The sequence below is a fragment of the Saccostrea echinata genome, unplaced genomic scaffold (genome assembly GCF_033153115.1).
Source record: "Saccostrea echinata isolate AGI-Se365-2 ecotype Australia unplaced genomic scaffold, CSIRO_AGI_Sech_v1 ptg000054l, whole genome shotgun sequence".
NCBI lineage: Eukaryota > Metazoa > Mollusca > Bivalvia > Ostreida > Ostreidae > Saccostrea > Saccostrea echinata.
The window spans coordinates 13,458,914-13,484,300 of record NW_026889803.1 but is presented as its reverse complement, the minus strand read 5'-3'; the positions used below and the strand labels follow the sequence as shown (position 1 = coordinate 13,484,300).

The following is a 25,387-nucleotide window of genomic DNA, read 5'->3' as shown; positions in this document are numbered from 1 at the left end:
ACTATAAAACATGTAGTTTGAAATGCATTTGAGAACAATATGGTAATTTTAAATTTACTCGAAAATACATAGTACATATTATTTGATTAATTTTTTTAAGTGCTCTGTGCTTTTTCGTTACCCAAATTTAAATTTGCCCACCATGGCACTGATGACGGCAAAATAAAACTCGCAAAGTTTCCCAGTACAAATTTTATGACATTAGAAAATGTTAATTCCATAATGGTGATATATTCGTATTTGCACAATTAACTCTCAACAAATACCTGATTGATTTTCAATAGCTGAATAAGAGTTTTGATGACTGCGATCAGGAGAGAGGAGTGATAGGGACTCTTCATTGCCGGATACAGTGCCTGTAAAAATGTGATGATGAGAATTGTGCGAAAAGGTATTTATGGAAAAAAGGAACATTTTCACTTCTTGATGCAACTGCATGGAGAATGACTAAGTACAAGAAAACAAGAAAATGTATTGTATACCTTGGTTAATGAAAGGAGGCACACGTGCTTCAGGGCGTTGAGGTCTCTCTGTACCGGGTTGTGCTGCAAAAAATTGAACAATACTGTCAACAGATCTAGATTTCAATCTTATGATTTATGACTTTTTTCTTACTAGTATTTGCATTTTTTTATTTTGCATCCCCATCCACAATATCAACATGAAACATAAAAGACACTTCTGAATTGATTTGGAGATCTTAGAATTTATGACTAAAAACCTGGGTAAGAGCGGGGCAATGATGTGGCTGGTAGCTCCTGCTGGGTATTTCTAAGACATTTTCCTCTCACACAACAAATTGTGGTTATTGTAAGACCAAGAACCAAGGCCGCGAATGTCCCACCACAAATCCACAAAACAGTTTTAAGCTCAACTCTGTTAAGACAAATAATTTTATGATTATGAAAGACGTTCTTTTTTTTTTTACGTCTTAGCAAGGTGAGTGACTCAGTATTTTAAAGGTGATTTAAAACATGGAATCATGATATTTATTATATTTAACGAATATCTAATTTTCTATAAAATTTCCAGTTCCCTTACTTCTTCCCAGTTAGAAATATGGAAGTTGTTTGCAAAGATTTATTTTCCTTTTCTCCTACCAGTAAATCTCCATATCTCAAGGAGCTAGAAATTTAAAGAAAAATTCAAAGCTCACTTATTTGATAGGCAATAGAAAAAAACTAGGGTGAACTTAAATTCATAAAATTTGTAATACTGTAACAACATCTGCCTTCTGATGAATTTTCTTGTCCACTTACAAATTAGTGCAGAGAAGGTACCTTTCAGATATATTTTGCACACATATATTTCTGCTTTCTTCTGCCAGTAATTCTCCAAATATCAAAGTGCTATGAATAAGAAAGAAATTAAAGTTTAAATATCTATTTGCAAAAAAGTTTTATATTCTTTGCATTACCTCTACAAGAACACCAGTTGTCTCATCTTATATCATCAAAAAATATAATTTTATCATGTCTTCTAAATAATGAAAAATTTCTTTTTTTATTCGTGAATAAGCAACTGCTTTTATATATTCTATTTGTTGTAAATGTTACCCTGCTGAAACACATTTTTTCTGGGAAAGTTGGGATATAGATTGAAAATTGTTGGGATCGGTTCCCTCATATCCCTTTGTGATGTCACAGTGGTCTTTCTTATTGCACCCTACCACTGAAAAGAAGTCTGTCGGAGAAGCATCTATAAAAAAGTCTTTTGATTCACGTAGTTTTCTTTGTGAACAAAAATAGTTTTTGTAAGAAGGAAATGACATTATTCACATTATTTGTGAAACACTGATGCCCCTATATGGCTCTTCATGGCGAAACATAAAATTTCTCAAATGCAAGTCAAACTCCAAGGTAAAGGTCAACAGATCAAAAATATTGCTATCCAAAAGATACGTCTTGTCACAAGGAATACATCTGTGAAATGCTACAACACTAGCACCAACTGTTCCAGAGTTATGGCCAAGGTTAAAGTTTTCAAAAGTAGGTCAAACTTCAAGGTCAAGGTCAAAATATTTGTACCCAAGGAAAGGTCTTATCTCAAGGAATTCACATGTGAAGTATGAAAATTCAAAAGTTATTGCCAAGGTTAAAGATTTACAAAAGTAGGTCAATTTCCAAGGTCAAAGACAAAAGGTCGAAACTATTGGTACCCAAGGGAAGGTCTTGTCACAAGGAATATACAGGTGAAATAATAAAACCATAGCACCAACTGTTCAAAAGTTATGCCAACGGTTAAAGTTTTTCAAAAGTAGGTCAAGCTCAAAGGTCAAAGGGTCAAAATTGTTGATATCCAAGGAAAGGTCTTATAAAAGGGAATACACGTGTGAAATATGAAAGCCCTAATGTTAACCGTTCCAAAGTTATGGCCAAGGTTAAAGTTTTTCAAAAATGGGTCAAAATCCTAGGCCGAAGTCAAAAGGTCAAATATTTTAAAGCAAAGGAAAGGTCTTTCATAAGGAGTACACATGTGAGGTATGAAAGCCTAGAACCAACTGTTCAAAAGAAATGGCCAAGATTATAGTTTGATAAAATTTTGCAAAAGTGGGTCAAACTCCAAGGTCAAGAGTCAAGGTCAAAAGACCAGATATGTTGGTACCCAAAGAAAGGTCTTGTCACAAGAAATACACATGTGAAATGTGAAAGCTCCAACCAATCAAAAGTTATGAGCAAGGTTAAACAGACAGGCAGACGGAAGGACGGGGAAAAACTATTTGCCCCCCGAATCTTCGATTACAGGGGCATAAGAATTTAGTGTTTAATCATATGTATATTGCAGACATTCATAGGAAAGGGGTCGCCGTGTTAGAGAAGAATTATTTAAATCTTCCATATATCTCCTCTCTGGACAAGAAATCCATTTATCGTTAGTCTCATTAGAGGTAAACACAACTGGAAACAGAACTGGAACATTTGAAGAGATTCGCCGTATGTGTTACGGAATTTCCAATTAATTGGGTGAAATCAAACATTTATTTGGTTTCCCTGAATGAACTGTAAACTAAATACAAACTGAACATGGTGTTTTACAGCATCACAACAAATTAAAGCTTGATTGTTGCATTTATTTTGATATTTTATTTTGCATATCCATTGCATTCTCCCTCTATAAATCATATATTCTATGCATCTGCATATATATTTCAATGAATTCTTTAAACAATTTTCTTTGCCTGGCCTGTAACTGGTGGTACAGGTTCCTTTGTGGTAACTCTCCTTCTTTATCCATTTTGTTTGAGACTGGGCAATCACCAAGTCCTGTTGGAAAAGAAATTAAGGTAGAAATTGTAAATTAAGGAACGCCTTGTTACTGTATATTACTACGTGACTGTGGGCAGGCTATTACTTATTATATATTAAAATTAATTAAATTTGAAAGATTTTTCATCGATGCGTATGTAGCCCCAAATTAATACAAATTTGGAAAATTATTTGAAAATCAGGGACGTTACCTGGTTTCTTGAAAGGGGTACGGGAGGGGGAAGGGTGTTGTTAGGGGTTGCTCAATTAAAAAAAGAATTGTTGCATGCATTTACTGAATTAATAGTTCATTAATTCAACAGAGGAGAACAGTAATTCAATTATTGCACCATTAATTGAATTGTCAAATATGCTAAAATCTCGATCGCTTCAGAAATATTACGCACCAATTTAGTGCTTGTTATAATAATTATTTCATTTGAAGAGAGCGGCTATTCAATTATTACGGGCTTCAATTCAGCAAATCAATTAATGATATCACTTATATTGAATTTATGCGCGCAATAATTCAGAATTGAAGATATATTTTTCTTTATTTGAAAAGATCTTTTATTGAAATGTTTCGTGTATATCAAATATTGACGATATCTATAAAATATTTAAAGATATACAATAATTATTATACTTTGGCGCTTTATAATTAGTGATTGTCAAACACATTTTGAACAACCACAGGGACTCCAGTGACAGCAGTAAAAAAAGAGCAAATAATTAATTAGAAGTACTATCAAGCTTTTATTACAATTAGTGCTACAAGAATTGCCACAAAATTAAATCGTAGTTCATTGATCACTCTGACCATTATTATGCCGTGATATTTTTATTTTCTTGAACAGCACAAATGCACTGTTTGTAAATATTCATGGTGGTTAATAAATATCCAGCTGTTTAAGGTTCATAAGACGTCTAATAGGAGAGATAACTCTAACTGAGATAAATAACTATTATTCCTTTATAAAATTGTCAAATCAAAAGGACATTTCTGTCAAAGTTTGCCCAGCAGGGTATACTGAATTTTCATTATGAAATATATTCTGGTTTATCCTTAGCGTTAAAGCACAATTTTACATCAATGATCAAAGTGGGGATGAACCTTAAATTATGTTTTAAGATAAAGGTAATATTTATCTGTGAATTCGAAACTATGAAGTAGTAAAGTAGAGCAATCGGTCAAGTATATATGATAAGCGAACTAAATAATAATAATAAAAAAACACCTACCTATGGAACGCCGGGACTGTCTTATATGAGGATTAAACATTATATGCAGTGTTCTCTTCATTATATGTGGTACTATTTTTATTATATGAAGTAGTTTTTACAGTATATCGTGTGCAACTTCCATTATATACAGTACTTCTTTCATTATATGATGTAGATGTGTCATTATATTATGTACATCTATCATTATATGAGGTGTTTTTATCATTATATGAAGTACTTTTAACATTATATGCGGTAGATCTAACATTATATGCAGTGAACACAACACTATATTATGTACTTCTCACATTATATACAGTATATTCATCATTATATGTAGTATTTCTGTTATTATGATGATGCTGATCGTTAAATATTATGTCCGGTCCTGTTAGCATTCCGTGCGGTAGATTTTGCATTTCGTTATGATGTAGACAGTATTATATGCGGTGCTTTCTTCTTTATGTGTATGATCTTTCGGAAGCTACCTTTCGGAACTCTCTGTTAAAAATCGGTACCTTGAGAACTCCGACTTTTCCTGTTGAATTCAGTACAATAAAAGCATGCGTATATAACAATTAATGCTCCGTGAACAGGTTAAAATGTTTTTTTTTAAAATATGAAGTATAGGGTAATAGAGTAAAATAAAATCCATTCTATTTCATGGTATGAAGTAGAGAGAGAGAGGGGGGGTGGTGATAAAAATATTTTGGGAGTGGAAAAAAAATTGAGGCATTTTCTATCTTTTTTGTGAACAATATGACTTTCAATAAGATTCATATTTATAGGACAATCAATGTCAAAAAAGATAATAAAAAAAACAGGGGCGTCGGCAAGAATTTGACATTGGGGAGGCGAACTGGATCAAAAAGGGGGAGGGGTCCTAACCAACTTAAATAAGACTTCAGCCAAAGTCTTGATATTTTCATTTTCTGATTAATAAAGAACAGTTAAACATGCAACAACAAAAAATGTTTTATGTGAATTAAGTTATATGCACTATAGATAAAAAAAAAACCGGAATATTTTTAATTAGCTAGGAGCTAGTGTTTTTTTTCCGAAACGGCATAGAAAGAACTTTGAAGGGTTTATGAGGTAAAGATTAAAATACATATAATTTGCTATTATTGTATAATATTTATTGTTACTCGCCGAAAGAATGCATAGTTATGAAATTTAAAATGAACAGGGTGACTTATCCTTCATAGTCCCCCCATTTTTGAAATGCAGAAATGTGTGTGACAAAAAAAAAACAACAAACATCTGAAGTTGTAAGCTATTAAAATTAAAGCAATATACTAAAATACTGGGTAACAAATACTATTTAAAACAACTTCGATTCATCAAAGATTTCCAAACATCGATAGACCAATTCATTAAACAATGAACAGGCCTGTTATACGCGGGGGGAGGGGGGGGTTTCAGGAAGGGGTGCTCTAATTTTTTTTTTTTTACCAATTTCTCCACTTTTTCTGAGAATAGTTTTTTTTTAAAATTAAGTTTCGATATGTAGAAATTCATTAACTTAGACGCTGCTGCCCCCCCCCCCTTTCATACACACTTTCCTGTCAGGTCGAAATCGGGTAAATTCCAAAAGAATTGAAAAGAAAAAAAAATCCGGCAACTTAGAGAGTCCCCTCCCCCCCCCCCCTCCCGAAAAAAAATAGAATTTCCAAAAACGTTTCTAGCTGTGGGCCTGATGAAGAATTTGTAGCAAACTTGCACGTAGAGCGATGGATACCATGCTTATTGTTTACAAACGCCAGGTAAAGGTATATAATTATACACGTACATCCCATTTTGCGTCTGTGTAAACAATAGTTTTCACACTTCGCCGCTCCATTGACCACAGATATTGCCAATACAAGTGTTGTAATTTTGTTTTTCTCATTTATTTTTCTTTCATTTTTCATTTCTTTCTTTTTTCTTTTTTGGTGTGTGTGTGTGGTTTTTTTTTTTTTTTTTTTTCAAAATTATCGGGGCGGCGATCGCCGCCCCTTTGCCGACGCCCCTGAATAAACTAACTGCATTCCTACGCCTTCGAGTACGCAGGGCTTTAACAACGGCTTATAGAAAACACTACATGTATTTACTTATTTGTTTGTTTTTTAGGGGTGGGATGTGCTAATTTTTCACAATGTAAATTACCCTTTTATCTCTCATTTTATTTGGTAGAGGGGGCTCTATATATATATATATATATATATATATATATATATATATATATATATATATATATATATATATATATATATATATATATATATATATATATATATATATATATACGTTGTATTACTGGGTAATTTTACCACATATCTTTTTAGAAGTAAAATCTTGAAGTACAACCCACGACTCAATACATTTTCTGTTCTGAAAATCGTTTATCTTTTCCTGATACGTTGCATAACATACACATAGTATTTAACTAAAGACAATTTCAGCAATTTTTTTATACGCCATAGTTTAACAATTAATACTATGGAACAATAAAATTATTTCAGTAATACATTGTAATAAGTGCATCTCTCTCTCTCTCTCTCTCTCTCTCTCTCTCTCTCTCGTTGTAAACTACTGAAGTATTGATATGACTTCGAAATTCATTTAATATAGGGATAAATATTGTGTGGTATGTGATTATTCCGCGATGCTTTGGTTGACGTGTGGTTGATTACCAATTATTATAGATAACCCAAAATCATTCAGAATTTTCATATCCAAGAACAAAAAAAGGTAGAACTTTCTAAATCTAACAAGGGGGGTTCCGAATGGTAGCTTCCGAAAGATCATACACATAAAGAAGAAAGCACCGCATATAATACTGTGTCTACATCATAACGAAATGCAAAATCTACCGCACGGAATGCTAACAGGACCGGACATAATATTTAACGATCAGCATCATCATAATAACAGAAATACTACATATAATGATGAATATACTGTATATAATGTGAGAAGTACATAATATAGCGTTGTGTTCACTGCATATAATGTTAGATCTACCGCATATAATGTTAAAAGTACTTCATATAATGATAAAAACACCTCATATAATGATAGATGTACATAATATAATGACACATCTACATCATATAATGAAAGAAGTACTGTATATAATTAAGAAATAAACAACAATGTTAAAAAGTTCTCTGGGAAATGAACTTGGTTGGTCACGTGATCAAATCCTGTGAAGCCCGAAGGGCTTCTCAGAAGATTTGATCACGTACCAACCAAGTTCATTTCCCAGTGAACTTTTTAACATTGTTGTTTATTACTTTTATTTACATTTGAGACGAATATTCTGAAAAGAACTGCATTTATTACACGAACGGCCCGTCGTATTGCTATGTTGTGACGCGCAATGACCTAGAAGCTGTTTGGTCTTGAGAGTTCGCCTCGCTCCAACATTTGAATACTTACATTGATGTTCAGCAGTCCAGTTCAGGAAATATCTGTTCATAATGAAAAAAACAATGATCGCTACTGGGAATAATCTTATTATTATTGTATGAGTTCTTTATATATGGAGTCAAAAGCGGTGCTATCGTCTTCAGTTTACATACCTTCAAAGGAATTTCGGATTAAAAAGGTAAGCGTGATTTTAGGCTAATTAGAAACATTCTTCACACCCGAAGAAAGATCTAATGATCATTTGTTGAACGCAAAAATAAATATGTTTCAAATATTTTATCTTTTTCATCGCTTTAACGGCTTAGAAGTTCCGAAACCAGTGTCACTGTGACAGAAATATGTAGACAAGATATCGTCTCGCTGTGTGATTCGGTCACGCCATGACCTCTGACCCCCTAATAAGTTCATACAGAATTGAACATATTTTCTCTTCAATAGGTTCATCTAAGAAAAATATTTGCAAATGTAAATAATGGAAGTTGCACACGATATACTGTAAAAACTACTTCATATAATTAAAATAGTACCACATATAATGAAGAGAACACTGCATATAATGTTTAATCCTCATATAAGACAGTCCCGGCGTTCCATACCTACCCCCTTTTTTCAGCTTTTTCATCTATAGGCCAGATTGATAGGGAATAATACAGAATTATACTTACAGATGTTAGAACTGTAACTAGACAGACAAGGAAAAACCAGGACATGTTTGATATTCTCATCTATAAGCAGTGCTTTTTCTGTAACTCAAAGTTTGAATTAAACATGTGAGATTAAATCAATTTCATAAAGAGTTTGGCATAACTAACAAACTGTGACATGCATATGGGAAATATTTAAATGTTAAGAGAAAAAGGAAATAAGGTAACTATTAATCATATTTGATAAGAGATATTGAGATATTAGCGATTCCCTTACCATTTTACTTTTATCTCCAGTTCAGAGATCTCTTACCTTATTATTGAACTCTGCAATTTTACTGGTGGGGTATATCACGACCTTAAATTCACAATAGAATAGTTAATTACACTATGTGATTTAATGTTTTGTTTTTATATTGCAGTTCCGTTATGATATGGTGCGCACGCACACCAGCTTAAGGACTAATGACCCATTGCTCTAAATTTCACGAAAATTTTTAAACTTCCCTAGCATGTTTCCCTGGCCTACCCATAATGCTCCGAAAAAGTTTGAGGAGCATTATGGGTAGGCCAGGGAAACAGGCTATTTTCATCAACAGCTATTATAGCATCAGATTCAAATGAAAAATAGTATAAAGTATGAGGCGCTGCTTATTTTTCCAGATATGACTTTATGTCAGATCATAATATGAAGAAATTTTAACACAGAGAATAGGAAGAGTAATAATTTATTATCATAACATAAAATTAAAAAATGCAGTGTATATGAAAATAACATTTAGTGTCATACCTACTAAATTCATATTAGAAAATATAATAAAGCGCTGCTTCCTAAGTCAGAATATTCCAATGTTATATGTGGTTGTAAGAAAACAAGACATCTGTTAACAAGAGTTATTTTTCTTATAAATATTTTTTTTCATTTGAAAAAAAAAATGCAATACTAATATAAATTCCACATTTGGTACTTGATACATTAAACCATTTTTAAAATGATCGTTAAAAAGATAGAACTTATTCAATTTGTGAGGGTTTTAAAAATGGATTTAAATGTTTTTTGTCAAATAAAACAATTTGAAAAGTATAGACAAAAGAAATAGAAGATAACGTTTCCATCATATGTTACATGTAGCTTGATCGAATTGACTACTCAAAGGTCTCTAAAGTAAACAATGAGTAGTATTAGTATGTTTTACTTGGAAACTTATCTCTCTTATCAGAGGGTCGGCCCCCTTAAGAAGGTCTTAACACTGCACTTTGAAGAGTTTTAATTCCGTGGAATTTTAGCTCACCGGAACCGAAGGCTCAAATGAGCTTTTCTAATCAAAATTTGTCCGTTGTCTGTTGTTGTCGTCGTTGTAAACTTTTCACAATTTCATCTTCTTCTCCAGAACCACTGGGCAAATTTCAACCAAACTTGGCACAAAGCATCCTTGGATGAAGGGGATTTAAGTTTATTCAAATGAAGGGCCACGCCCTCATTCAAGGGGAGATAATTCAGAAATAGTGAAAATTTGGCGGCATATTCAAAAAATCTTCTTTTAAAAATTCTTCAAGAACCACTGGGGCAAAATATTTGAAACTTATAGGAAACCTTCTTTACGAAGTGTAGATTCAAGTTTGTTCAAATGATGACTCCTGGCGGTAGGGTGGTCCACAATGGGGGATCAAAGTTTTACATAGAAATATATAGGAAAAAAACTTTAATAATCTTCTTCTCAAGAACAACAAAGCCTTGTTTAGTCATATTGATATGGAAGCATTCTCAGGTAGTGTAGATTCAAGTTTGTTCACATGATGAACCCTGGGAGTAGGGTGGGGCCACAATGGGGGATCAAAGTTTTTCATAGAAATATATAGGGAAAAAACTTTAATAAACTTCTTCTCAAGAACAGCAAAGCCTTGTTTAGTCACATTGATATGGAAGTATTCTCAGGTAGTGTAGATTCAAGTTTGTTCAAATGCTGACCCCTCTTATATTTACATTATTTTTCTGATGACTTCCCACATATTTTTGTCATTCAAGGATCATTTTTGAAAAAAAAGTTAGCACTATTTTTTGACTTCAATCACATCACAATGGAAATATTCTTACTCATCCCACGGTAGTTCATGAGAACATGAACTTTTTCTAATTTGCAAAGAATCTTGAAAGAAAATATTTGGAAATGTAAATATATTAATATGAAAGCACCCTCAGGTAGTGTGGATTCAATTTTGTTCCAATGATGACCCCTGGGGTTAGGGTTGGGCCACAATGGGGATGAAAGTTTTACATAGGAATATAGAGGAAAAAAATATTCTTCTCAAGAACAGCAAAGCCTGTTTAGTCATATTGATATATAAGCATCCTTAGGTAGTGTAGATTCAAATTTGTTCAAAAGATGACTCCTGTAGGTAGGATGGGGCAATAATGAGGGATCAAATTTTTACATAGGAATACAAAGGAAAAAACTTTAAAACTCTTCTTCTCAAGACCAGCAAAACCATGATTAGTCATATTGATATGGAAGCATTTTCAGGTATTAAAGGATTCAAGTTTGCTCAAAGGATGACCCCAGGGTTAGGAGGGAGCCACAATAGACGATCAAAGTTTTACATAGGAATATATAGGAGAAAAAAAATAAAAATCTTCTGCTCAAGAACAGCAAAGCCATGTTTAGTCATATTGAAATGAAAGCATACTTAGATATTGTAGATTCAAGTTTCTTCAAATGATGACCCCCGGGGTAGGGAGGGGCCACAATGGGGTATCAAATTTTTACAAAAGAATATATAGGATAAAATATTTTAAAATCTTCTGCTCAAGAACAGCAAAGCCATTTATTATCGATATGGAAGCATCCTCAGGTAGTTTAAAATTCAAGCCCCCCCCCCTCCCGAGTAAACTTTTCAATACTGAACTGATTTGTGCTTTTTCCTACCACATTTGCTCAGGTGAGCGATGTGGCCCATGGGTCTCTCTCTCTCTTTTTTTTTATTGGTGAAGAGGTAGTTAAGTTTTTGAATGAAAGGTGGACGCTAAACAAGAAAAAATTGGATTGTGCTTATACATGGTCTCAAGAATCGTCCTACTGAGCCGAAGTGATATTTTCTGTTAAAATATTATATCCATCCTCAAAATAGCTGACAGATACAACAACTTAACATTGAATTTAAAAAAACACACAAAAAAGCGAACAATAATACAAACCTTCGGTAGACCCTTTTATAAATTTTAAATGTGTTTATGGATGACAGCTTAATGGCATGAGGTTACAGATCACACACTCCTCGTAATTATAAACGTTACATCTCTGTATGGTTTTTGATTGGATATAATTTTTTTTATCCATTGAGTTGTGTATTTTTATCTTCGAGCCTTGGCGATAAGGGGATTAAAAACCGAATTGGATAAAAAAAAATAATATCCAACCACAAACCATGTTAGATTCTTTTTTTATCACATGTTCTACAAGGCAATATCTAACAACAACAACAAAAATGATTTATTCTATTCTAAATTTGGGGTAACAAATAGGGTCGGGCCCCCTCTAAATCTGCCACTTGTCCATTTTCGGTTCCTTTTCTACAAACCAATCTCATCTTCACAATGTTAAAGTTTTTTGATAGAGATTTGAAAGAATTTTAAAAGTATTTTATATCTATTTATTTCTGTCAATCTTTGACAGTATGAGATCTAACTTAGCGTCCATTGCCTTAAATTTACTCTCGAGAAGACCAACTCTATGGTCAACACGCCAAGTAATTTCCGCTATGTCGACCACACCCACTGTGTCGTCATAGATATCCATCATTTCATCCCTTGTTGATCTCAATGTTTTCAGGCTTTGCTTTACTTTGTCTTTCAGTCTGGAAATTTCACTTTGTCTACCTTTTCCAGCCTTTGTCAAGACTGTTAGTTTAAAGAATGATTTGATGGCATCTGCAGCGGCAGATTTCTTTTTAAACGATGTTTGAATTCGTGAAGCAAATGCGAACACGTGTTTCTCCATTCGGGTGTGTTCGACTTGCTGGGCTATAATCGCAATGAGAAGAGCAGTGGTGATTAAACCCAATATGGCTGTAACAACCGAAACATATCTACCACAGTAACTCTCAGGCATAACATCCCCGTGATCAGAGGACAAAAAGACCATCGTGATCAACCACAGTGATTCGAAGAAGGAATTCTTTTTATACTTATTTCGGTCGTAATAGAGTTCGCAAGCTCTGTAAGCCCAGGTATTTACTAGAATCGTCAAAACCATGACCACTATAAGAAGTAAACCTGGTCTTCTGTTCATTAAAGCTTTGAAAACAAAGGAAGTGTTAATTTTCGTTTTGCTTATTACACCAATACTGTATATGAATGTGTCTGTCACCATATCGCTATGAACAACAGCAAAATCGCAAATCAAGTACACTCGTGTCAGCATAGCTATTGATAAAACTGAATCGATGCTTACGGAATGGATGACTCCTTGAGTAGAAGCATAGTTAAACTTAAAATCTCCAGGAAAAGGGTGTATGGAGCAGATAACTAGTTCCAAACATAAACACAACCAGTTTCGTGACGTCATCACTGACAGAACACTCCTGACGCCAGAATCCAGCGCTCTAATACGCGCAGATACGTAATAGTTCACACAAATAAACAACAAGAGAAACAATGTTGAAATTGAAATCAGAAACTTCAGCAGAAGGGAAACTAAGCCTCGTTTTGAGATTGATCCTTTAATGTATAACTCAGCTTCTAGGACCATGAAAATGATTCCAATCGTTGCTAGTGTGAATTCCATGTTAACTACTCGACGCCGACATAAAACTAAACCAATCCGTAAATCCAATTTCTGTGCAAGAGTCAAGGATTCTTTTTCGGGCATAGTAGTTTCGCTCGAATACTTTTTCAAAGGTTCAGTGTACTTTTGAACAACGTCTCCTGAATTCAGAGGCGTCTTTGGATCGTCAGACATCTTCAACTGAAGTTATCAATATATTATCCACTGAGAATGAATTCATTACAGTATTTCAGCACCTGTCGACCATAACCGATAAGTAAGGTATAAAGTGATCAAGAAAACTATACAAGCTGTTTGCTATGTAACAATCCAGAAAACAGAGAAAATATTGATTGAGCACCGTCAACCATGGTCAACTACATTCGATACCTCTTGTGCATACGTTTTTTACACCTGTTGTAATTTATGATGCCGGAAAAAGAGAGGACCTTTCTACTCAAGAAGATAAATGCTTTAGATAAAACAAAATCATTCTGTTTAATTCTTACTTTATTATAATGGTTTTTAGTGCTTGATAGCATTTTTCGTCAAAAATAATGAAAGGTGTTGTCAAGCTGGAACTGACAGAAATACAAATCTCTTCCAGCTTGCTTTAGGGGGTAAGGTGCTACAATCTCCCACATACCTACAAACACATATGAACAGAACTGTGTTCCATTCACATTGAAGCACACTACGTACAACCAAACTTTTTGTAAGAAGTTGATCCTGAACATACATGTAGCTTGCACTTTAATGTGTTTCCACCTTCACTTTTTTATAGGTTCAAACCCGTGCAAAAAAAGAATGAATGAATTTTCACGATAAATATATATATAATTTATATATATATATATTTCTATATATATATATATCTTCTTCATATCACCTTGGTCGAGCTGATCAACACAAAGAAACCCGAATTTTTGAGTTATCTTTCTTCCTTCATGTTGCTTTGTACCTCATCCGGAATCAACGCCACCTGGATCAAATGTTTCCCTCTAGTTATTAAATTTTTAGAATTGATTTTACAACTTCTTATGTTAATGAATAAACATTTGTAAAAGTTAGTTTAAACTATGTCTTAAATGTTGCTTTTATTACCTTTAAATTTTTCTTGTCATTTTTCATCAAATACAAATTTATTTCTTTATGATTTTACAAAAGTACTCCCCAGGATGGGAGAGTGTAAAATATAGAAGCAGCTCGATACGAGCTTCTGGGAAAAATATTAATGAGAAAAGATTGTAATAAATTTCGTTTTGGATATGCTACAGATGCGAATGAGAGAAACTACAACTTTTTCGACACTTCAAATTTATTCTGAAGTCCATCATAGCACCGTGCAGCAGCATCTGCAGAAATAATCCGCATCATCATGTGACATAGATCCAGGGTATCATGATAGTCATGATCAGTGCGGGAAAAGTTCGCGGCCGATTTGATGCTTTGCATCAATATATAGTCTTGTACATTACTGTTTCTGTTACGTTAAACATTTGCACTTACAAATCATGTAAGATATCTCGAGTATATACAAAACAAACATATACCCTCTCCCTTCGAAATCAAATTTGTACATTCACCATTAAAATACTTACTCTTCATTAGATTGTTATGAAAAATTGCAGTTTGTGTCTGATAAAATTATTATCACACGATTGATTTTCATTTCTCTTGTGCAGTCTACAGGTTTACATTTACGTATTATTGTATGTACAATCATACCTTACCAGCTGTCGCCATAGCTTAGTCATTAAAACGGTCATATTTCAAAAGGGTATTTGAACTAGTGCATTCTGCTTGAGAAGACCCCGCCTTCACCATGTTGGTATGTATGCTTTTGTTGAGGTTCCTCAGTTACATGTATGTCTATCAGTGGATTTACATGGATATACTTTTCCTAGAAAAAATCCCTATACCAGTTGATTGCATTATAACAGTCAATGGTAAACGAAATATTGCAACTGCTTGAACTAAATATTATTGTTTGTTTGTGATCTTTTTTGCGTCAGCTTGAGTACATTATAACAGTCAATGGTAAACGAAATATTATAACTGAATATTGTTAATGATCTTTTTGCATAACAAATAGCCGTGTAAGATAATCAGGCAAAACACAAATAATTGAGTGACTGTCAAATCTAATGCACAGGAATTTTTTCGATAACTGATATGCAATGTTTCCTTATCTCTTTTATACATTTATTGGTGATAAGGGGATTTTCCTTACAGTATTTCTACAAAAATCATTATTTCGAGTTGCATTCTTTTTGTTCAACAGTGGGTAGACATGATTTTTGAAAACCATAATAACAAATATATTGTAGAACACAGCTAAATATTATTCTTCTGTATTAGTCAATGATAGGGCTCGGGTCAAATAAACAACAAAAAAGTTGAAAACTTAAAATTTTTTATTCCCTTTTTTCATCATAGGGATAGGCATTTTAGAGTTATTTAACACTGAAATACATAAAAAGTGATAAAAAAAGAAGAAAGAATCGATGGCTCTTGACCTTGCAAAATCAAAGCTCCAAAAAAACTTAAATTAATTCGACGTAATGTCATTGTCATTTGCAAAGGATGAGTTGCACAGTTGTGAAATTTTGATAAAGCTGTCATATCTTCTTTATAGACTTCCATCGATTCTATAAAAAGTTATCTGAATAAAGTAAGTCCGAACAATATATGATCTGGTAACAGACGGTGTAGGGTCGATGTTCGAATCGCCCTTGTTTAACCAATCGATCCAATTTTACGTATTCCCCTTTGGCAACGAAGTAGATATTTTACCGTTAAAAGTACTCGGAGGCATAATGACTTAGAGGTATAATGAAAGCAGGTAAGGTTTACTTTTAAATACTCTATTTCTTTATGTATGTTTACCTCAAATTCCAAACCCAGTGATATTTCAATTTATTATAGGGGCTGTATTATGAGCGGATACGAGTTTGACAATCCTAAACTTCCCCTTTGCGCGAACGACAACATTAAAATGAAGTATATGGGTGAACAAGATATTAAATTGCCTTCGGTTCCTAGTGGAAATTCAAAAAACGATGCAAAACTCACACTTGGACAAAAAATCGACTACAGAAGAGAACTGATTCTACGGCGGCGTCACATCGTAGATACTGAGTTTACCCTCGCCATGATTGGGATTATCCTTATGGTGGTAGAGACAGAATTATTTATAACCTACGGCATGGAGAAAGTTAGCATTGACTCGATTACACTTAAAAGCATCATATCTGCAACTACGGTTGTTTTACTCATTTGTATCTGCTTAAATTATTACACCGGAGCAAAAATAAAGATGTTAGATGCAGGTTTGAAAGAATGGCACATGGCAATGTCGACATGGCATTGGTTTGGTTTGGCTCTAGAGCTACTTATCTGCAGCATCCATCCGTTTCCAGGTGACGTCCGACTGCCATACCTTTCTCCAGACGGTGTTGGTCATACAGTTAGTCTCGATGCTGTGTTGTCCATCGTCATGGTGGCGCGTCTTTACTTGGTCGCCAAATTCGCTGTTGTCCATAGTGTGTTACTCACCGATACATCCATATACAGTATCGGAGCTCTTAGTAAAGTAAAAATCAACACCCTATTCGTTTTTCGAGCTGCAATGAGAAACAGACCAGGACAACTTTTACTATTGGTCATGATATCAACGTTCGTGGTAAATACATGGGCAATGAGAGCATGTGAGCTGTATTATGAAAGAAGGAACTATAATAAAAATTCATATATTGAGTCCATGTGGTTGATCGCCATAACTTTTCTTACTGTGGGTTATGGTGACAGGACACCCCAAAGTTATTGTGGAAGATATATTTCCATAGTGACAGGCGCCATGGGCGTGATAACAACCGCCCTTTTGGTCGCGATTATAGCAAGATATCTTCAACAAACGAGATCCGAGAAATACGTCTTCAACTTCGTTTCACGCTTGCAGATCGTATACAGGAAGAAGACCGCTGCCGCAAACGCCATTAAGGCTGTTCTAAGACTCCAAATTTTGAGGCGATATGGAGACGAATATAAAGGAGAAATACGGAAATACGAGGATAAACTGAAGAAGGCTCTCCAGGAAATTAAGAGTGCGAAAGAAGACATGGACCACATAGGGGATGATGCTGTTGGGATTCTAGATGTTGCACACAGCGTGGATAAAATCGTGACTGAGCTGGATAGAAAATTTGCAGAAGACAAAGCGAATCGTGAGCGTATACAGATTATTGATCATAGATTGGATTCCATTGAAACGAAGTTGAATAGCTTGTGTGATATGATGTCACAAATGTCCAAATAACCATTTTGTCTCCTCAAAAAAGAGTCTCAGTATTAATTTGCAGATCAGGAGGATTTAGAGGCCATTTCATGACCACATGCAGGGGATAGTAACATACTATGTAACATACTATGCTTGTTTTTACGTGATCACTATACATCTATACTTATAAATTAATAAATTTTGCAAATAAACTCCGAAACGCCTGCACAAGAGTTCATATATTACACTAGATATAAGGTGGTGTCCGTAAACTCTATCTAGATTTCATTCACATAGTAATTATAGTTCTAATTGAAAGTCTACTCTCTTTTTCGATTAAGAGCCGTGAAATAGCAACAAAAAAAAAAAAAAAAAAGAGAGAGAGAGAGAGTAGTGTTGTATTAAAGAAGATAGGGCAATTATATTTGACTTGTGCATTACCTGTGTCAAGAAGTTTGCAAACAAGCAATGAATATTTTGACCGTGTGACCTTGAAGTTTTAGCTAATTTTCAAAAAAAAATTTAACATTCAATGGTGATAACTTTTGAATGAGAAAAGGTAGGATGTTCATATTTGACAAGTGCATTACCTGTGACCTACTTATCAGGAATTTTAACTTTGGCCCTAGCTTATACTCCAGAAGAGCCAAGGCTTTCATATTTTTTCACATATGCCTTACTTGTGACAAGATCTTTTGAATTGTATTATGATATTTGACCTCAAAACCTTGATCTTGAAGTTTGATGCATTTTTGAGAAGCCTTAATCTTTGCTGTAACTTTTATTAATTCAATAATTTATATCTTGTTTGTATGATGGACAGAGAAGACAAGACACACAAACAAAGCAGTTACAATAAGCCATAAAATAATGCATCCCAAAAACTAAGACACCGAAAGCGGGGGAACACAATTCTTTGAATTTGATTGTTCAGTCAAAACTTGATTTGAGTAGTATAGAACAAATAAGCTGTGCAATTTACTATATTGGGATTGACATCATTTTAAAATTTTTTAAAAGTTTTTTAAATCAAAGATTTGGATTTAAATATCCTTGTGTATTTTTTTTTATTTTTAAAATTTTGTTACAATGTGACAAGTAATGGGGAGGTGTACACGCTAAACCTTTAAAAAAAAACTTGCTATAGCCCTTTCTGTTCTCCATGTGCATGCTCTGCGTGCATCTGCCGTGCATTTGCATGCACTGTTGAACAGTTCTATCTTTTCCACTAAAGTCCCTTAAACCAATTTGAATATTTATAAAGATATTGCATTTATGGAAGAATAACACTGGAGGCTTTGGGGGAAGGAGCACACTTGCAGTTTCTACCCCCTAAAGAACTTATGCTATTAAGTACGTTTAAAAGATTGTGCCCCACCTCCTCTCCCCTCATTCAGCCCAAAAATCATGGATACTTACTTGAAGTGGAAGAACAATTCTGAATTTCACGGATCCCTCATCTCTGATCACAGCGATTTGGAACCAATGCAATTAAAAATAATGCAATCTTTAAGTATTTCTTAATCATGGAAATCTGCCACGAAAATAAAATATTTGCATGATTGTAGTTAAAAAGGAAGCAGTTAATTTTGAAATTCACAGCCCCCCGGGATCCAGAGTTTAGGACCCAGAAAGTAGTTTTTAAAATTTATTATATTTTTGAAAATCTTTTTTTTATTCCAGGACCTTAGCCGGCAATCTGCTGGCATGATATTAAATTTATAACAGTTTGCCCTATATCACTACAATGAGATCCATGCCCCTTTGTCCATGAGTTCAGTTAGTCACATATTGAAAGTTCATTTTTTGGTCCTTTCTTGTGCGTCTTCTTTACACTTGGGCATCTAGAAAGCAAACTGGTTGCATGATTATAAGAAACAGTTTTCCTCTGTCAAAATACTATCGGTTCCGTGATAAGTAGACAAGTAGAAATTCATTACATCTTTGAAAATTTTCAACACTGCGAAATCCGTGTCCCCTGACAACAGGGTTCAAACTTCAAGGTAGGTTTCATTAATCATTTAAAATATTTACTGCTTAGGAAGTACATGTAGCAGATACACTTCTTTGGCTGTGAAAACGAATGAGGAGTCCAAGTGCTGCATAATTGCAAAAAAAGTCACATTGGTCTGATTTTGTGACATTTGGATCGACAGACAGACAAACCATGTTAAAACCAATTCGTCTTTCCTCACAAACAGAGGTAGGACAGACAATTTGAGACAACCATGCAGGAATTCATTATTCCTAACAGTCTTAGAAGTGTTCTTACTTGAATCTTTTCTGATTTTTGGCACAGATAAATCAATTCTCTCAAAGCGTGGAAACGTTCTGAAGTTGGAAAACTCAAACCTTTTTCCAAATATATGAAAGCACCCAGAAAAACCAGTTTTTTTTTTGTTAATTGTAGGTTTGATTTTTCCAAATTTACTATAAAACCCAATCTCAGAGTTTGTTTTTCTGCTCTTAGTTGATGATAACTTTGATTTTTGATGAGCCAGTCGTCTAAATAAGCATGAGGACGAAATCTGCTTTGGCGCAAGTGGCCTAATAGGATCGACACTATTTTTGTAAACAAGCGTGGCGCAATAGAAATTCCGAAGGGAAGTGCTCGATACTGATATATATTTCCCTCTTTTTCCAAACCTGAGATATTCTCTGCTTTCGAAATGGATAGGAACATGCAAACAAGCGTCTGAAAGATCAATAGAAAAGGCCCAGTCCCCTATAATTAGGGAATGAATCGCAGGCCTTAAAGTTTCCATTTTTAAATGTTGATTTCTTATAAATTTGTTCAATTTTCTCAGATTTAGGATTCATCGAAATCCCCTCGATTGTTTTGGAACAATGAAAATTGTTGAATAGAACCCCACATTCGAGTGTCTGGGATCTACAATTTCTATATATTGCATTTTTGTCTAGTAGGGATTTATTTCCTCCAAAACTACTTTCCGTTTTTCTGGATCCTTTGGAATTTCTGTGTGCCTAACACCTGTGAAAGAAGGTGGCTTCTTCAAAAATTCGATTTTGTAACCTTCTGATATGACTCTGAGAATGAATTTGATATTTGTTTCCAATTTTGAGCAAAATGCAGTAGTCTTCCTCCAACTTTGATACTGGGTTTTGGCAGCTTCCATGACTGGCTGGGGGCATCTATATTTTCCCCTTTTTTGGAATTTAGATGGCTGAAAAGTTGATTTTGATTGGGTACCCCAACCAGAACGCCTATAAGTATCAGATTTCTTTGCATTTGAGCTTCTGTACTTGTTGCTTAAAACACTAGTTCTGCCACTTGAATTGTTACTACCTGACTTGTCCAAACGATTAAATTTTTTGTCTGGAGGCTTACCATCATCAGATTTCTCAGAGAAAGGACGTTTTTTGTCCACTCTGTTGTAATCCTTAGGCCTTCGATGTTTCTCGCACATCACGTATCATCTCTGAAGATTTGTGTGTTATTTCCTGGATTTGACCAGCAAACAACTTGTCCCCTTCCAAGGGTACTTTTTGCAGCAGAATCTGGAATATTCAGAGCATCGATATGAACATTACGTCTGGCAAGCACACAACATGCTGACGCTCTGACAATTAAGTCACCAATATCCACAATAACATTTGCTAATCCTCATAACAACTGAGATAAAACTTCATCTGAAATTTCAGATTCTCATTTCAATCCTTTTGACAAGGCTGATAGAATGAGAGACACACCTCTCTGTTGGAATCTTAAACTTTGATCGAAGGCTGCCAAGGCTGCGTTTGCCTTGCTTTCTGAGGGTTGTGATCATTTTTGAGCCTTTTATTAGTACTAATATAAGTAATGACTGTTGCATCTATATCTGGACTTTTCCCTATCTTATCAAAGTCCTCATCTGGCCACCTCTACTGATATCTGTGACGATTTTTGAAGGATGCAATTTTCGACTAGGGTTTTTCAGCTTCCTTTCAAGCATTAACTACAATGCCATCTGCTGGTAAACTAGGTCCATCAAATTGTTTTTTACTTGATGGTAGGCCAGAGAATGACTGAGATAAAAAAGATTTCCTAGTCTTTTGTTGGGGATCTTTAGCTTCAATACCAAGAATATTTTGTACATTGTGAATCATATTGTCCCAAGATTTTGAAAATAGATTCCAATTCCTCATCTTTCTCTGCAGCATTACCATGCAGAGGTGCATCAACTGTGATATTTACAGTGTAAGGTACATGAGGTACATTCCTAGAACGTGTACAAGTACGCTCACTCTGCCACGAGTAGCGTTTTTCTGGAGACGAAGTGTCTAAATAACTGCAAGTATCGTCATCATCCGCCATTACATTTAACGGAGCTCATTGAATTCGGCATTATTATTTGCCGATGAATCTTTATTATTGACAGAAAGAAGATTAATAATTTTATTTTCAAAAGCTGAAAACTCGTTTCAAACATCGCATCGACTTCACGTCGGGACAAATACGCTGAAGAATTTGCATGTACCTCCGAGAAATCTGGTACAAGAGGAATAAACTATCTATTAGACGATGAGGTCTTTTCATTTCTTGAATCCTTATCAGGATTCTGCGTAATTTGGCTCTTGCCAGGACCACGAGGTAGTTGTTCCTTACCGGAACTCTGGTGTCGTTCTCCTCTTTCAGGGGCGAAATCGCTTCCCCCGTCTCTTTAGAACTCTTAGACAAATGTTTTCTTTGTCTTTATCTTTACCCACCATGTAGAAACATAAAAGGTACACTGCTGCAAAAGAAGAATATACTTCTCGATATCGGTAACAACTTTTCTTAATGGCGCCGAGAATGAAGATGAGCATGGTACGAAGTAGGTGGCGCTATATGGAGTTGGGGAGTGTATAAAATTTGAATCGCGGTGGTAACAAATTCCAGGAATGAGTAGCTATTGTAAGTTTGATGCAAAGGAGATGTATAAGGAGTATAACACTGCAGAAAAAATTTGTTATTTGTACCCGGACGCTGTGCTGTTTGGAAATACATATTAATTTTTCGGTTCTCAGGCAGTGTTCGCTATAAACTAAAATCATCGCATGGAAAGAGTGATCACTCTAAATCATCCGCTGCACAGGAAAAGCTTTGAGCTAAGATAGTTCCAAGCACTTTCAATGTTTATAGCGTCTCCACCATTCCACTTACCTTATCATAAAAAGCACGAAGGCAATAAAACACGCACACTATACAGTAAAAATTGCAATATTTCAAGAAACTTCACTCATTTTAGAATTTCTCTTTTGAAATAAAACAAAATGGTTTTATATAAATACATTGTAAATACATTAATCCAGATATATTTTTCTGTTTTAAATAATAAATTCTCAGGATGTATTTCGAAATTTTTCTGTTATTTCATTAATAAAAACTGAATTCATTGATTATTGTTTTTTTGTTTTTGGGTGTATTTCCCCCCATTCCTCTCACTCCGTGTACTCATAAACCAAAGGTCATTCGAGCATAAAAAATCATAATGGCCTGTTATGCAAAAGCATATACATGTATTACGGTAGGATTGTCTTGCACTGAATTCTATATTTTAAAAAAAATCTATAACGCTGCAGCCTTGACCAAGCAGTCAAAGACATTTAGTGATAAAAATGCATAGTGTGAAGTGAGAAACGGTAAATTGTCAATAAAAGGCTTTTTACTTTGTTCAACTGTAGTCCGAAATTTGAATTATGTATAATACTACATAACTTCTCATCACAGGGTAACCACCTTATAAACACACGTAGTACTCGTGTTTGTACGCGTCTAGGAGAATCCATACCGTAACACCGGTATCTTGATCTCATAAAACATTCGGAAGAAACAGGTTTATTCAAATAAACATCATCTTAAGCCACTTGGTATCTTTATACAACTTTGATCGATTTTTCGAACTCACCAATTGGGGATAAAAATTCACCAAACTTTAGGTACACAATCAAATTCAATAACACAAATGAAACAGTCTTTTAATACATTACCAGAATTTTATTCATCAAAATCTTCTTAAAAGACAACAGTCAATACAACAAAGCCAAAATTCATTATAAAGGATAAACCAATTTTAAAAATCAACTGTTTTGTTTTCCATTAGAATAATGGTCACCAATTTCGCGTATTTGACACAATAGATTACTTGGCTTTTATACAGGTTCCTGGATTTTTTTCTCTCTCTCCCCCCCCCCCCTCGGGATTAAGACTTTCATTATTTACCGCGTTTCTTTAACATGTTATATGTGTGTTTCATACTGCAAAAACATTTTTTATGTTTTCAAGAAAAAAAAATTCCAGGTCTGACATTTGGAAAAAAGTTAATTTGATAATTAGAGTGTCGTTAAATGAATGTTTTGGGGAAAGTTTAAATTCATTCATGAATTTGCTGAATTTCATGTAATTTTCTGAACTATTTCTTACTTTAAATCAAAAAGTAATGAAAGTGCTGAAAAACACTAAGCTTAATTGGATACAGAAATCACAAGCTTAAGACTGCAATCTTTCTCATAACAAGGGATCAGCTATTGTTCAATGTAATATACAGGAATTTACAAAAAAACTTCCTTCATAAGTTCTCTATCATCTTCGCTAGCCAAGGGTTTCTGATACTCTACTCTCCTCATAAACCCTTGGCATACGCGTACCTGGTAAGAATCGTGATCACGTGACGAAAACAATCCCGTCTTTTGTCAGCACCACAGATTGCGTCATCGACAGAAATAAAAAGCGTATTTAAAAAAATAATGTTTTTAAAGAATAATTAACAAGAAGGTATTGAGTTATGTTAATTTGTTATTTAAACATGTTAAAATGCAAATCTACATCTTCAGTACTGATTCTTAATCATATATTTTGCACGTAGCTTAAGATATTGGATGACACCATATAGCTATTCATAGAATGGCACGGATCATTGTTTACTTGCGTTTTTCATTCCCGATATTAAAGAGTCAAGATACATCCAACGCAAATATCGTCATGTACAAAAAACAATTGCTGATTGGTCGAACGATGTCGATCAACTCCAATCACAACTTGAGAAAAAAATACCAACTTCTTTTAACACCGTATGCCAAGGGCTTATGAGAAGAGTAGCGTATCAAAAACCCTTGGCTAGCGAAGATGATTCTCTATCACAATCTCTATTTCTGAATGGCTGCTTTAATTGCCCTTGCGACATTAGGCAACCAGAGTAACATGCTACATGTACATTGTATTTAGTCTAATCTGTATTTAAGAATGATTTATTAATAATTAGACCAATAGGTGGCGGTTATCCGGAAACGCAAAAAATGAAAGTAGATCTCGAACTGATGACAAAAAGGCATTTCAGAAATGAGCTATGCTTACTGCTTTAATTAAGAAGGGAGTACACAAACCTGTGTCTCTAACATTTTCCTATCACGTCTTTTAAAACGAATATTGGTTTTAAATACGCTAATATATTGATGTTTACAATATTACAAAGCATAATTACCGTCTTTCTTGGAAGACGGTAAACAGAGTTAAAGTATTTTACAGTCTTCGGACTATGCACTTCCTCTCTAGACTGGTATTGCGTGTCTCTATTGTACGAAAAATTTATATCGCGCATATCAGATAGGCAAGGCCAGTCTACTTCCTCCATTTTGTGATACTGTTACAAATTGCATGATGTGAAAATTTTGAATTTTTCCATTGGTTGAAATGCTGTTCAAGGCAAGGGAGATAATTTTCTGGTGATCTAATTTTCGTACAACTTAACAATTTCTTCAAGATTTTCAATCTTAAAAAAGAAATTTACAAAACGAACAGAAGAAAATGGCAATAAATAAATCTAAATAACACATTATTTATTT

At 34.3% G+C, this 25,387-nt stretch overlaps 3 protein-coding genes across 3 annotated transcripts in view; 1 reads left to right on the top strand and 2 right to left on the bottom strand.

Moving 5' to 3' along the window:
• Window positions 1–25,387, bottom strand: part of LOC133206389 (E3 ubiquitin-protein ligase TRAF7-like) — a 324,928-nt gene that overhangs the window by 202,330 nt on the left and 97,211 nt on the right. The window lies entirely within an intron of this gene.
• Window positions 12,172–13,496, bottom strand: LOC133204630 (small conductance calcium-activated potassium channel protein 2-like). Its single transcript, XM_061340382.1, has one exon. The coding sequence runs from the start codon at window positions 13,480–13,482 to the stop codon at window positions 12,172–12,174; it is 1,311 nt and encodes a 436-aa protein (XP_061196366.1). The 5' UTR covers window positions 13,483–13,496.
• LOC133206100 (small conductance calcium-activated potassium channel protein 2-like) lies at window positions 15,072–17,731 on the top strand. Its single transcript, XM_061342030.1, has 2 exons — window positions 15,072–15,118; window positions 16,216–17,731. The coding sequence occupies exon 2, from the start codon at window positions 16,226–16,228 to the stop codon at window positions 17,603–17,605; it is 1,380 nt and encodes a 459-aa protein (XP_061198014.1). The 5' UTR covers window positions 15,072–15,118; window positions 16,216–16,225; the 3' UTR covers window positions 17,606–17,731.

Coding starts and splice junctions, on each gene's coding strand:
- LOC133204630 (XM_061340382.1), bottom strand. CDS start 13,482: ATGTCTGACGATCCAAAGACGCCTCTGAATTCAGGAGACGTTGTTCAA.
- LOC133206100 (XM_061342030.1), top strand. CDS start 16,226: ATGAGCGGATACGAGTTTGACAATCCTAAACTTCCCCTTTGCGCGAAC.